A 14,547-nucleotide genomic window follows, 5' to 3' on the forward strand; every position below is an offset into this window, starting at 1 on the left:
TCGTCTTGGGTGCCATTTAGGCTCCCAGAATTGCATCCTTTGGACACCCTAAAAACCTACGACAGTGAATCCTGATTGGGTTTCTAGTTTGGTCACCATTTTACTCACACTTCTGGGTTTATCTGGGCCTACTTGTACAAAGCCGTCTAAGTGCTACGACTATCTGAAGCCTATGTTGGAGAATGGCTGTTACCATCATGTTAGCGGTAAGATCGCTTTGTGCAAGTGAGCCCTGAAGTGGTTAACCTCTGTGGACATTCATCACTTCCGACGTTCTTCCAAGAATAGGGTCAATGGAGTCGCCCTGTGGTTAAAGTGGTCAGATTCCCCACATGCAGTGTGAAGCCATTTCTGGTGTTCCTAGTCTGGCGTACAGACCATGAAGCAAATATATCCAAGAAAGCCCATGCAAGTCTAGAAAATGTGGCAAGTCTAGATTCCCCTAGCTTCTGAAAATGAAGAAAGTCTCAGGGCTCCATTTCATTATATTATATTTTTTTTTCACTATGAACTTTTTTCAGTAAAAATATGTTCATTTCAGAGACTAGTTGCTAGTCTATGGTGTTTCCTGCTGCAATATTGCTGGAATAATGCTAAAAGCAGAGTAAAACCTTACTCACTCACTCTTCCAACCATGAGTTTGCACATGTCCATTTGTATAGCTACATGAAAGCGTCCAGCCGAGGTGAAGGTATAAACAGAGTGGCCTTCCTAATCACTCTGGACCCATGAAGAGTGCGGCTTAGAACAGGTCTTCAGCGACTTAGCTTGCCATAAAAGGTGACTATGCTTGTGGTAAGAGGCGACTAACGGGATCGGGTGGTAAGGCTCACTGACATGGTTGACACGTGTCATCGGTTCCCAAGTGCGCAAATCGATGCTTATGCTGTTGGTCAGTGGATTGTCTGGCCCAGACTCGATTATTTACAGACCGCCACCATATAGCTGGAATATTGCTAAGTGCGGCGTAAAACTCACTCACATATCACACTGTCAACAGAACACCCTGACCTGTTGATACTTCCTGGAGTATTTTCATGTAATACAGAAAACATACCTGGGTTATCCATCAGTGGTGATGCTGATTAAGAAATGTCAAAATATTAACAGTGTATTCACCTATCTCATATTAGCTTGTTAAATATACCCAAAGTAAACAAAAACAATCATGACGAAACTGCAACCCTGTAAGTGACTTGAGGTGAAGACTGATAACGGTACCGACTGAAGTTTCGTAAAATGCAAACGTATGCTTGCACAAAGGCCCTATTTAATTTCGTGATTTTATGCAGAATAAGAATATGATTTACACATTAAACTATTGATCGCACGTGCCTACTTGACTGGATCACAATTAATTTACGCCGCATTAAATAATGGTCTGGTCGTTTTGGCAGACCAGACGTTGATTACATGAAGAACGAACCCCTACTAGATCACAGTAACAAAATTGTGTGTGTTTCAGCTGTATGACACGGGGTCTGTGAATAAGGTCCGGACAGATCAACCCAGTGACTGACATCATGAGCATCCATCTGCACAATATGGATACAATGGCGTGTCAGCCAATGGAGTAAGCCTGACCACCCGATCCCGTTAGTCGCCTCTTACAAGAATTAGGCTGGTGAAGATCAGTTCTTACTCGGATTTTCACGAGTGCAGTAGCAGGTAATCCGTCCCCTTTACCAATGAAAATCCCCATGATTTCATATTGCTAAAAGTTCAGAAACAAATATATAATAATGCTAATGCTAATTCTGGCGCCTAGAATCCAGCATGATGCTGCTCTCTGCCCTTACATGTTTGCCATAAAAGACGACTATGATTGACGTATGGGGCGACTAACGGGATCGGGTGGTCAGGCTCGCTGACTTGGTTGACACATGTCATCGGTTCTCAGTTGCGCGGATCGATGTTCATGTTGTTGATCACTGGACTGTCTGGTCCAGACTGGGTTACATACAGACCGCCGCCACATAGCTTAAATTTTGCCGAGTGCAGCGTAAAACTAAAGTCACTCACTGATTCTGTGTAGGGTATGGGGTTAAGGTATGTTATGTGCCCTGCCCAGAGACACAACGGTGTGAGACCCAAGTCACAAATGTTTGGTGTTTCCACCGGATATCTTCAAGTACATGTCATTTCAGGGACTAAACTTTGTTGTTAGTGTGGAGTAGCCTAGTGATTAAAGTGTTGGCTGGTCACGCCGAAGACCCGGGTTCGATTCCCAGCATACCACGTTTGATGGCCAATTCTGGTGTACCCCGCTGTGATGTTGGTGGATTATTTCTAAGAGCGGCGTAAAACATTACTCACTCATTTACTTCAATGTTAGACTGAAATCTGAGTTAATCTTTGCAACAGTCATGGGATTGTCAGTTCCGTGTGAAGTAATGCAAGCTCTGTGTAAATTAACGAGTTTGGGTGACCAACTTTCAACATTAATTTAAGAGGACATGTATGTGATGCATAAATCCGCGTTGACAGTAGAAATCAGCCACTGTCTTTTGTTTGAGATGATATACTCGCTGGGTTTCTTTGTGTGAAACAAAGACTACTCGGTTTCTTTTCTGGAACGACGTCACATGAAATCCTCATGACGTCGTCTTCAAATATTGACCGTAGCGGTGACCTCGCCTAGAAAAAACATTACTGAGCGAACTGCCGTTTAAGGAAAATGAACGTACATCGTAGAATTAGCTCACGTTAGGCACATTGTTTATGAGCAGATGATCGTTGACCGGTAGAGTTTCAGTCCATAATTATGTTCTTGTGAAAATTATTGCAAATAATTTATCTGTTCCTGTTCCCCTCTAGAGAAAATAGGCGTATAGGAAATCATGATTCAAGAAATTGATCATGAAATATAAATGCAACGAGATTATGGAAGCGAATGGTCTACAATAATTTATACGTCTGATAACATTTCCCCCGCTGTGTAATAGAAAACAGGTGTATATTACCTCACCTACATGTTACCAATCAGTTATATAAATTAAACATCAGTATTATAATGCTGATAATAATAACATATTAGTATTAACATTCCTTTATTCACACTGTAGTCAACCGAGTAAAGCTATGTAGAACTAGAGACCATATATTGTATGTCCCTGATAGAACATCAAATATTCAGACACTATAATATTTATATTTACCGATAATTGAACCATATACATTATAAATATGAAGACACTGTGTTATCTAACACTTTCCACCTGCGCAAATTATTAATAGTTTCGCAATATCTTGACGATCGGTGCATTCGAGTCAAACATAGTCTTAATCTGCATTTTGTCAAAACAAATATCATCTATTTTAGGGTCGAAACACAAGCGAGTGGCGACCGCTTCTTGCCAGTTTCAACCAGTTGATTTTTAATACCAAAGAGCACTCCGAAAACACAGGTCAAGGTCAAACCGGCCCGAAACAAAGAAGTAAGACTTGTTTTGAATATGCACTAGAAAGTCGCCTCAGTCGACAAATCCCAGTGGAGAAGTCAAATACACTCGTGCAGGCAATACAATCTTCCGTTTGAAGAAACTATATATGAGAGAGGGAATTTTTGTTAACATTTAGTTATGACGCGTGATAATTTGTTTAAAAGCAATGAAATAGACTACAATTACTTCGAAACCCTATACTCACAAACATTATTTTTTAACACATAAATATGAACTTTCAGCTTATGATATATTCTATTATTTATTTTTACTAGTGACTCAACATGCCCTGACATTTGAAAGATTATTCTTTTGTAATTTAATTTGATTTTAAATTCCACGTAGGAATGCTTCAACTAGAGATACCACATATTGTATTTTTTCCCTTGCCATTGGTTTTGTAAACCACTGACGAATGATGTATAAGGCGAGAGGAGATGAAGGATGTTCTTTACGGCCTGGTGGATGTTCGTGACACATAACTTGCCTTGGCTAAGGTGAATGAATGAATGAATGAATGATACCGTAAGCTAACTGCAGGATAATTATATAAATCGTACAAAGACGGCACAAATAAATACATAAATAAATAAATAAATAAATAAATAAATAAATAAATAAATAATAAAAAAATAAAAATAAATAAATAAATAAATAAATAAATAAATAAATAAATAAATAAATAAATAAATAAATAAATAAATCGTAAAAGGTTGCAGGATACATATACGTGGGTTCAGTGTCAAATGTTCTGTTTGTGCAGATACGCATTCCTATTTGTCTTAATTTATTCCACACTAAGTGGTGCTTGGAGTTTGAACTATACCATGTCTTTGGTACACAGCTTCAGCGACCAGTATAACTAAAGCTGTATACCTGCTACAATTCTAGCTGGCATAAAGTCACGTTGGCCATTAAAAATATGCTCAGTCAGACAGCAACACTTACCAAGCGAAATGGGTGAATATTTCATTGTGAAACGTTTTGGTCCAGTGTTTAAAAACTACAATACATCTCCCATTGTTGACATTCCCTTAGATGACGAACAATTCTGGTTTTGACCAAGTTGATCTGTTCCTCGCAGGGGCCATCGATACTTAGTGAACACATTGTACTAGAATGCATCATCAAGTGAGAACACTTCACTTGAATGGAAGCAGGCCTTGTTGACATATTCAACATATCTGACATGACTCCAAATGAAAGCATTCGGACATTACACAATCCTTGTAGTTAAACACTATGCCATTGTTAAAATGAACATTTTTTTTCACTCTTATAGACTAGAAACAATTAGCAAATTAGCAATATTATGTAAAACAATAATATCTCATTTTAAGTAATGTCGCAAAAGATAAACAATAACGCATGAGTGTAACACTGTTCATCTAACTCGTAAAATGCAAGCACAAGCTTAATATATATGTACAACTAAGCTAAGTGAATACATGTTCCCATTGGGTGTTTGTAATACATGAATGTAACATAATAATATGATTTTGCATGATGTAAACATGTGCCTCTAATCCAGCCGAACGCGGTCGTGATTCAGTTCAGTCCTTTGGTGTAATCTGTTTCTTGGAACCGTGCCGCTCAGCTGTTGCTAGTTTGTATTGTTGTTGTTTTCAAAACAAAATAATGTAGAAGTAATTGTTTATGTTGGGAAAATATATCCTCCTAAACAATAACAATATAGGCTGATCTCATTTGATTGTAATGTATGTTGAACAGTTTGCAGATATTTCTATACATATCGTCACCTTCTTGTATCGTGAATGGTCGCTATTAATAATCTACAATGACGTCACCTACACTATTGTACATAAATTCCAAATAGTTCACATATAAAAATAGTTTATATACCGAAAAGAAATATGTCCATGTAATATGAACCTGCATTAAGCCTCACATTACTCCAATATTAAAATCGGAATAATCTTGACTATCCTCAGATTTCAATGAGCTGAGCCCAAGGCGATTTCCGAAGTTGGCATTTTGTAAACATAAAGTAGACATACATAAGTTGTTTTAACTGCAATACCAAACTTTTATGCGAGTGCCCTATCGTGAATTTATGGACGCTACACGTGTATTAATGCTACAAGGAGATACCATATACAGGCATACACTGGGTATAATCTACGTACCACTGAGTCATAATATGATGAGAGTTCTCGATCAATATTACTGGGTGACGGATGGATGATCGAGGCCTCCCTCCAGTTTCTACAACGGCCTTGACCCCGCCAGGTCAGGATGACCTTGAAATCGGGCCAAGCGAAGCACAAAAGCCGATATTGTGATAATTTTTATTGGCCGGGCGCTGTTAACAGAAGAATAACAGTTCTGAGTAATATTAGATCCATATGTGATCCATATATTTTACAATGAAATCAGTATTTCAAAGTGATCGAAGTGTTCGTATAATAATCTGTATGTGAAACACTACAAGTGTATATATATGTCTCGATGTAATCAAGACCCGACTTCACTGAACATGATTGTACAATAAGAGAGCATAATAATCGTGGTTTCGTTTGCTTCGCTGCATAGTTTCACTATAACTGTGTTATTAGTAATGCATGATTGATACAACACTTTAATACATATCTTACTGGTCACTCAAGCATGTGTGATTGATGTGTATGTTTTAATTCATCTTACTGGTCACTCAAGCATGTGTGATTGATGTGTATGTTTTAATTCATCTTACTGGTCACTCAAGCATGTGTGATTGATGTGTATGTTTTAATTCATCTTACTGGTCACTCAAGCATGTGTGTTTGATGTGTATACTTTAATTCATCGTACTGGTCACTCAAGCATGTGTGATTGATACAACGCTTTAATTCATCTTACTGGTCACTCAACCATGTGTGATTGATGTGTATACTTTAATTCATCTTACTGGTCACTAAAGCATGTGTGATTGATACAACACTTCATTTCATCTACTAGTCACTCAAGCATGTGTGATTGATGTGTATACTTTAATTCATCTTACTGGTCACTCAACCATGTGTGATTGATGTGTATACTTAAATTCATCTTACTGGTCACTAAAGCATGTGTGATTGATACAACACTTCATTTCATCTACTAGTCACTCAAGCATGTGTGATTGATGTGTATGTTTTAATTCATCTTACTGGCCACTCAAGCATGTGTGATTGATGTGTATGTTTTAATTCATCTTACTGGTCACTCAAGCATGTGTGATTGATAGAATGCTTTAATTCATCTTACTGGTCATTCAAGCATGTGTGATTGATACAACGCTTTAATTCATCTTACTGGTCACTCAAGCATGTGTGATTGATACAACGCTTTAATTCATCTTACTGGTCACTCAAGCATGTGTGATTGATGTGTATACTTTAATTCATCTTACTGGTCACTCAAGCATGTGTGATTGATACAACGCTTTAATTCATCTTACTGGTCACTCAACCATGTGTGATTGATGTGTATACTTAAATTCATCTTACTGGTCACTAAAGCATGTGTGATTGATACAACACTTCATTTCATCTACTAGTCACTCAAGCATGTGTGATTGATGTGTATGTTTTAATTCATCTTACTGGCCACTCAAGCATGTGTGATTGATGTGTATGTTTTAATTCATCTTACTGGTTACTCAAGCATGTGTGATTGATACAATGCTTTAATTCATCTTACTGGTCATTCAAGCATGTGTGATTGATACAACGCTTTAATTCATCTTACTGGTCACTCAAGCATGTGTGATTGATACAACGCTTTAATTCATCTTACTGGTCACTCAAGCATGTGTGATTGATGTGTATACTTTAATTCATCTTACTGGTCACTCAAGCATGTGTGATTGATACAACGCTTTAATTCATCTTACTGGTCACTCAAGCATGTGTGTTTGATGTTTATACTTTAATTCATCTTACTGGTCACTCAAGCATGTGTGATTGATACAACACTTCATTTCATCTACTAGTCACTCAAGCATGCCTGATGGATACAACACTTGAACCTAAAATTCATTTAAAATATGGTTGTGTACTTAACCAATGTTTATCACCATATCCTATCTGCATACTGATACTAATGATATAAGTCACAGGATTGTCTGGTCCACACTTGGTTGCCATTTGGTAGAAAGACTGATAAGAGCAGCTTGAAACACATGTCATCACATCCCAGATCACATATCTGATCTAGACTTCATGGGGCAATGGGGTAGCCTAGTGGTTAAAGTGCTTGCTCGTCATGCCGAAGAGCTGGTTTTGAGGTTGTAGGATAAAACCCCCTCGGACAAAACCCCTAAGACAATGCAAACCATTGTGAGGTCACTGATAACCATTACATCATAATCACATTACATCACTAACCTCATTGCATCTGTGTTGTAGCTTTTACTCAGAACGATGCTGGATGAAATTGAAAAAGTTGAAAGAATGACATAATGATAAAGAGAATGACACCATCATGTCTTTTAACATGAAATATATCAATATTCATTCCTGAAAGTTTAAAACACATCAGCAAGCATTAATCTCTGAATCTTCTTTATAAATATATCTTACATCACTAGACATTTAATTGAGAAATATGTTTATTTGTAAAGGGTCACTTTTGAGAGTGTGAAATGTATAATTCATTGCATTTTTAAAGTTCATATAGTTTTATGATGCCACTGCAACATACACGTTGGAGGAAAAAACAAAATTTCACGAAAGTAACCAGTCAATCCAGTGATCAACAGCATGAGCATCAATCTACGCAAATGGGATATAATGTCATATGTAAACCAAGTCAGAGAGCCTGACCATCCCATTAGTTGAATCTTACAAGTTGCTGAAGATCAATTCTAACTCAGATCATCGTGGGTGTTTCACAGACTGGTTATTTATAACTAGGTCTACAGTGGGTTAGAGTTTTTTAAAGCACTAATGTGCAGAAAATAATGACATCTGGTCAGTGTTTACTCTAATTCCTCATGTGTCAACCATTTTATATGAAAACGAAAAAAAAAAAAAAAAAGACAAAATGGAACGGCACATCCTCACATACTTATGACCCTCCCCCAGTTTGTGTAGTATTCATTATGACCCCGCCCTAGAGACTGCAAGATGTATTGGTGACACTGTCCCCACCACAGATCCTTGTATCTTTTTGAGATGACCCCCACTCAAAACACTTCACAGTCCAATACATGATGTAATATACTTTGAAGTATTTGAGTTGGGGGTCATCTCAAAAAATATTATTAAAAAATCTGTAATCTTTGCAAAAACATGAGGTTCTGTGCCCCCAACCCTCCCATCTTATAACAAAAGATTGCCCCTTCATTTCAGTGAATGTCAAAAGTACAGGTGAAGGTTTTGTTTTGAACATATAGTTTACAGTACATGTCACACAGACAGAATAGGTTTCTCTCACAGCTTCAGCAAGTTGCTTCTCCGAGACAGCTGCGATGAATCACTGACGATCACATTACCTAATTATATTTCTGTCTCATCCCACTGCTACATCAATCTAATTATTGCCAATATTCTTACATGGACAGAAAATTTTGACTTTTAGTTTAAACAGTTGTTCTTGATTCTTTTTAGTGATGATCAGTTACCTAAAGTGAATCAACCAGAATGTTGCTTACTATTGTCCTTGGAATTCATTATCACACATACTAAACTACAAGATCAAATGTCAGTGAATCATGTCTAATTACCCAAATGCTAAGTAAAACCCACACACTAGATCTTGAGACCTAGTCTGAAAGAAAAGTAAAGTTGTGCAACCAAACCTTCATTTAACATGTTTTAAAAGAATATTGTCTATTGTCTTTGTTGTCTAACGCGGCTCTGCAGTATTCCAGCTATACTTCTGCTGTCTGTGAGTCTGGACCAGACAATCCTGTGATCAACATCATTAACATCAATCCTGGCTCCAGTGATCAACATCATTAGCGCCAATCTAAGCCCCAGTGATCAACATCATTAACACCGATCTAGGCAATTGGCATACAACATTTCAACCAAGTCCACGAGCCTGCCTACCCGACCCGGTTACACACCTCTTAAAAGAAGCATGGGTTGCTGAAGACTGGGTGTAACCCAGATATTCACGAGGAAAACATTAACAGTAATAATACGGAAATAGATAATCATAACTCTCAATTAATAGGTAATTGGGCATTCCATTGTTTGTTTTTGGCTCACACAGCACCTGGCCATGCTCAGTGGGGTCACCTGATCTCTTTCAGCTTTAACTCCACATTAACCCGACAACCAATTACATACTAGTACTGGGAAAACTGTTACAGGGGTGTTATAACAGAATCTGTTACAAAATGATAAACCTATATATGTTTTGTCAGTACATGCCACATTATTTCTTTGTTGTTCAATACTAAAGTCAGCAATATTTCGGTCATTAGTCATTCCCGTGACTAACTGACCCAATGATTGATGTAATGAGTGTGTAGCAGTGCGTGAAGTCACCTGATGTCATCCTTTGTCACGTGTTGATGGGATTAACTTCTTTGCTCATGTGGACAAGGTGTCCTGACTAGGACCAGAAGATTGTGGTTCAAATCCCAGCACGATTCAGAAATTTTATAGTCATCACACTGGCACCCAACATGGGCTGAGTATGTTCGGAATAAACCTGAAAGACAATTTACCTCAGTACCCAGCTATGCAGCCCGGGACATGCCTTCTGTTGATGGAGAGTATGTAGCAGGGTGTGATGTCATCCTATAGATGACATCCAAACCTTGTCAGCCTGCTAATGGGGCGAACCTCTTTAGTCATGTGGATAAGGTGTTCAGCTTAAGGTCTGTGATTCAAATCCCAGCATAGGGTTGGATATTTTATGGCCAATACACGCACATTCCATTCTGTAGGAGCATGACGATTTGTCACATGTCAATGACTAAAACTGGGCATACATCCATTACGTTACCTCTTAGAACGTGTTTCCTACTCACAATTTCCACAGAACAGCACAGTTGTGTTCTAAACCACTGAACACAGTCTATCTCGCCCTACAACTGCATTGTAATTCCAAGAAGCTAAAGACTGTTACATAAGGCCGAAAAAAGAGCATTACATGACTCCCTACTTTTTCAACTCGCGACCCAAATGTTCCTTAGAGCGAAAAACAGTTGTCAAGAAAACCATGTTTTACAATAGGAAACAAACACATCAAACAAGATGTTTCCACATATTACTGTTTCCAACTGAGAACTTAGACTAACACTTTGATCAATAGTAGTTCTAAACAACACAACTAAGTATTCCACAAAAAAACATTAAAAAACATCCTGTGTGACACATATGAGTCACATGACCTGAGAGGAAAAACTTCCGCCCATATCCCCCAGTAACATTCATTTTTGTCAAATCATATCACCTGTATATATTCCTCATCTCATACAAGTGAGTTCTAACGTTCCTTTAATGGTATCAAAACATACTGAAAAGACATATACAACTTCTAAAACAGAACTCAAAAAGTTTTCCTCATCGTTAAAATTTAGGGGTATACATTCCAAAGTCTTCCCAGATGAAACACATCAGCCCTCATATGTATTGAAAACACGACAATGAAAACACAAAAACAATGCTATAAAGAAAGATGAGGTTTATTTGGTGTAGTAAAAATGGCACTGGCCGTGACATTTTCAGCACCTTCTCAATGCAAGTTAGGAATATATAAATGCCATTTTGCCTTCAGTCAACGGAGTGATAACTCCACCTACCACTAACAAACATAAGTCTTTATCCTTCAAAACATGTACCTATCAGCAGTATATATTCTTTACAGAAACACAAAGCAAAAATACACTATTTATACAAATACCGCAGTATAGTTCCAGGAATATGAATAAGAACAGAGCAGCCATTATTTATTATTAACTACATCCAATCCACACTGCAAAACATGGCCAATGGCAATGAATATTTTTTCAACACCATTTCAAATTTCTACTTTGTAATTAACAAATATGGTATGTAAAGACTCAAAAGTTTTCTTGTTTTTCAAGATATGTTAATTCATCCATGTAACAGTCCCTTATCATTAAGATGATAAATATTTATAAATCTTAAACAAAAACGAAAACAGAAATTTGTATGTAGTTAATAATTCAAAAAGGCTATCAAGATACTTTTGTATCTGTCCAAATATCCAACAAAACTATCATTAGTTGTTTTTCAAACATCCAAGCTAAGGAATACTTGTGCTACGCTGCAAGTCATAAATAAACTAGCTAAGGACTATAGCCTGAATGAGTACTGTAGCTGCCTTCAAAAGCTTCCCTACTCGAGGAACGAGCAAGTCAAGTTGACAATATATGGTCCATTAGATTGAGTACACGACACTGGAGGATGTGGTCGCTTCATCAAATCATTGAGGCGTGGATCCGCAACAGAATGAGTCCCACTGATAACCAATGTCACATCACATAAAATGTTGCACCAAAGAAATTGATATGGACAAACACTGTGTCCGTCAATGATCATGAAAAATAGTTAATGATCAACACAAGAAACAATATTCTCCACTGTTTCTAAACAAGAAATTATCCATATCCTCAACGGTATGTACGTTAAGCTCAACTCAAAAGTATGTCAAGCATTCTGACACAACTGACCCTCTTTCATTCAGTAACTTTTGATTCACAGAACACAAACTTGCAACAAGCAAAAGCTATCCCCGAACACTTCAGCCACACACCAATGAAATTACACATTCCGATGGGACAAAGCAAATGATATTCCAAATATGTGAATGTGCAAACCTTGCAACATCCATGTTTGGTTACTTAATTCTGTCCACCAACAGCTGACAAGTGTGGTCGTCATACCATAAATCCGTCATACCTTCGCGCCTTCATACCATGCACACACTACTATCTTGTGGAGATGAGATGACAATGAGGTGAAACTCCAGACTAGCAATGAAGCACATGGCCTAAGTTTCAGTAGCATATAGGCTGCTTCACAATATAGGTTTCATTGAGTGGTCGAATGAAATGGTAGTCATTCGCTTTGCAATAGGGGCAAATGATCATCTGGCTGTACTGGCTGAAAAAGTTCAGTCCTGATTTCACATCCACCACGGCGCGTCGGCAGTGTTTACATGTTAGGCGCTTCTGACAGCATGGCATCGCTGCGAAGATGTCGTAGGTGTACATGGTGCCAAGAACGTAGGTGCTGCTGTTCCATTTACGCTTGCAGGAAGCACATTTGATGTCGGCTTTCCCTTCCATGCAGCAGACGCAGATGGAGTTGAGGAACTGTATGCGTCCCTCCCAGATAACTTGGACAACTCTCTCATCATAGGCTTGTGGTGACAGGAAAAAGGTTCCATCTATCAGTGGGTAATGGTCGAAAACTGGGAGGTTGGTCTTGCAGAGAACACACGGTATGGATGTCAGCTTGTAGGAGCTCAGAGCCGAGAGGACGAAACTTCGGACGTCGTCATTTCCATACGGACCTTCATCTTCCATCTTGATGTTGTAGGGGTTCTGTCTCACCCTGGGGACAATGTTGAATGCAGAAAAGTCTTGACGCTTCTTGAATATGTTTCCTGCTGCAGCTTGAGCATGATCAGCAAAGAAGTCTGATTTCTTTCCATTAACCTTGACCACTAAAGTCCCTCCTCCTACAGGGGAGGATGACAATGGTGAACCGGAAGTTGCAGAATTTGGGGGGCTGCTGCCAGTGCTGCTGATGCTGCTTGTTCGGATGCGCTGTGCAGGACTGGAGCTTATAGTATGGTGGCTGCTGCCACTGCTGCTGTTGTTGTTGTTGATGATGTTGATGTTAGCACTTACGCTGCTGCTACTACTGCTGCTGCCGCCAATGCTGCTACTGCCGTTGCTGTTGTTGTTATTGTTGTTGGCATTGGAAGAAGAGTGGTTCGAATGAGAGTTAGAATTGTGAGACGGTTTGTGGGATGTACTCACCACAGGCATGGGTTTGTCATTTTTCTTCTTATGTTTTTTCAGTTTCTTGGCATTGTCCACTGGAACTGTCATGGGGATGTAGTTTAGATCCTTTCTGATATGCCCTCGTCCACATTTGCAGTCACAGGCTTTAAAAGCGAGGTCGTAGCCTTTCTTGGTCCACAGGTTTTGCAGCCGCTGCCTCTCGCTCCAACTTCGGGCTCGGCCACATGATCGCAAATAGCTGAGAACCGACTGCTCCCATTCGTCAAAACATTCCTTATGCATCCATGTCCCGTTCTGGCAATTTTCATTATTACAGAAAACCTTCACAGCGGTTCCTGGGTCGTGCTCGTCAATTGTCTCGTCCGGATTCCGGCAGCTGGACGGGACACAACACACGAACATTCGAGGCCCGTTATTGTCGACTCGCGGCTGGCGGCCATGACTGTTGTTATTCGCTTCGACATGCTCGATGTTGTTGTTGGTATCTCCCTCCTTCGAACGATGATTGCGGTGGTGTTTGTGGTTAGGCATCCTCAAACTATACCGTACAATCAAAGAATGTCACTTTTCACAACTGTCACGACGATTAAACACCCCTTTCTTCCTCAAACGCTCCGCATATACTAGCCGGTAAGCACACTCGAGCAAGTCTGTTGTGGTTCGGAAGGCGTGTCGACGGAATATAATGAGATGAATTGTAAACACGGTAGTGATTGGCTCTAACTTTTCTTCCACTTCGAAAGAAGTACCATGATTGGTAGATGGTCGGCCTCGACCTTGACCTTTTCTTGATATGTTAATAAGCAGGGATGTTTACATCCAAAATATGTGTCGAGGTCAGCCCGCCTGGCATATGATTCAAAAGCACTACTAAATATATCACATTATTGCTGCAGTGTGTAAACCGGCATGAGTGCATTAATGAAACGAACAATACATTGCTGGGACTTAGATTCAAGCAGCCATGGTTAAGCCACGGATTTTGTCAAATGATCGTTTGTGCAGAGGGGTATAAATAGCTACACATCACCTAGATTAGATTTGTTTTTGTCGTCCAACTTGTCACGTGACTTGAATATAATAAGGAAACTTAGCCTAGGTCGTGTTTATTTGGGTTTGGAGGAAAGGAAATAGACTTCGCTGAACCTTTTCAGCTTTGAAAAGAAA

General features: G+C 39.0%; 1 protein-coding gene across 1 annotated transcript; it reads right to left on the bottom strand.

Annotated features, from left to right (window-relative positions):
* Positions 1–11,051: 11,051 nt before the first annotated feature.
* LOC137287631 (headcase protein-like) lies at positions 11,052–14,061 on the bottom strand. The gene has a single exon (XM_067820010.1). The coding sequence runs from the start codon at positions 13,909–13,911 to the stop codon at positions 12,406–12,408; it is 1,506 nt and encodes a 501-aa protein (XP_067676111.1). The 5' UTR covers positions 13,912–14,061; the 3' UTR covers positions 11,052–12,405.
* Between the last annotated feature and the right edge of the window lie 486 nt (positions 14,062–14,547).

The sequence above is a fragment of the Haliotis asinina genome, chromosome 6, assembly GCF_037392515.1.
Source record: "Haliotis asinina isolate JCU_RB_2024 chromosome 6, JCU_Hal_asi_v2, whole genome shotgun sequence".
In the NCBI taxonomy this organism is placed as follows: Eukaryota; Metazoa; Mollusca; class Gastropoda; order Lepetellida; family Haliotidae; genus Haliotis; species Haliotis asinina.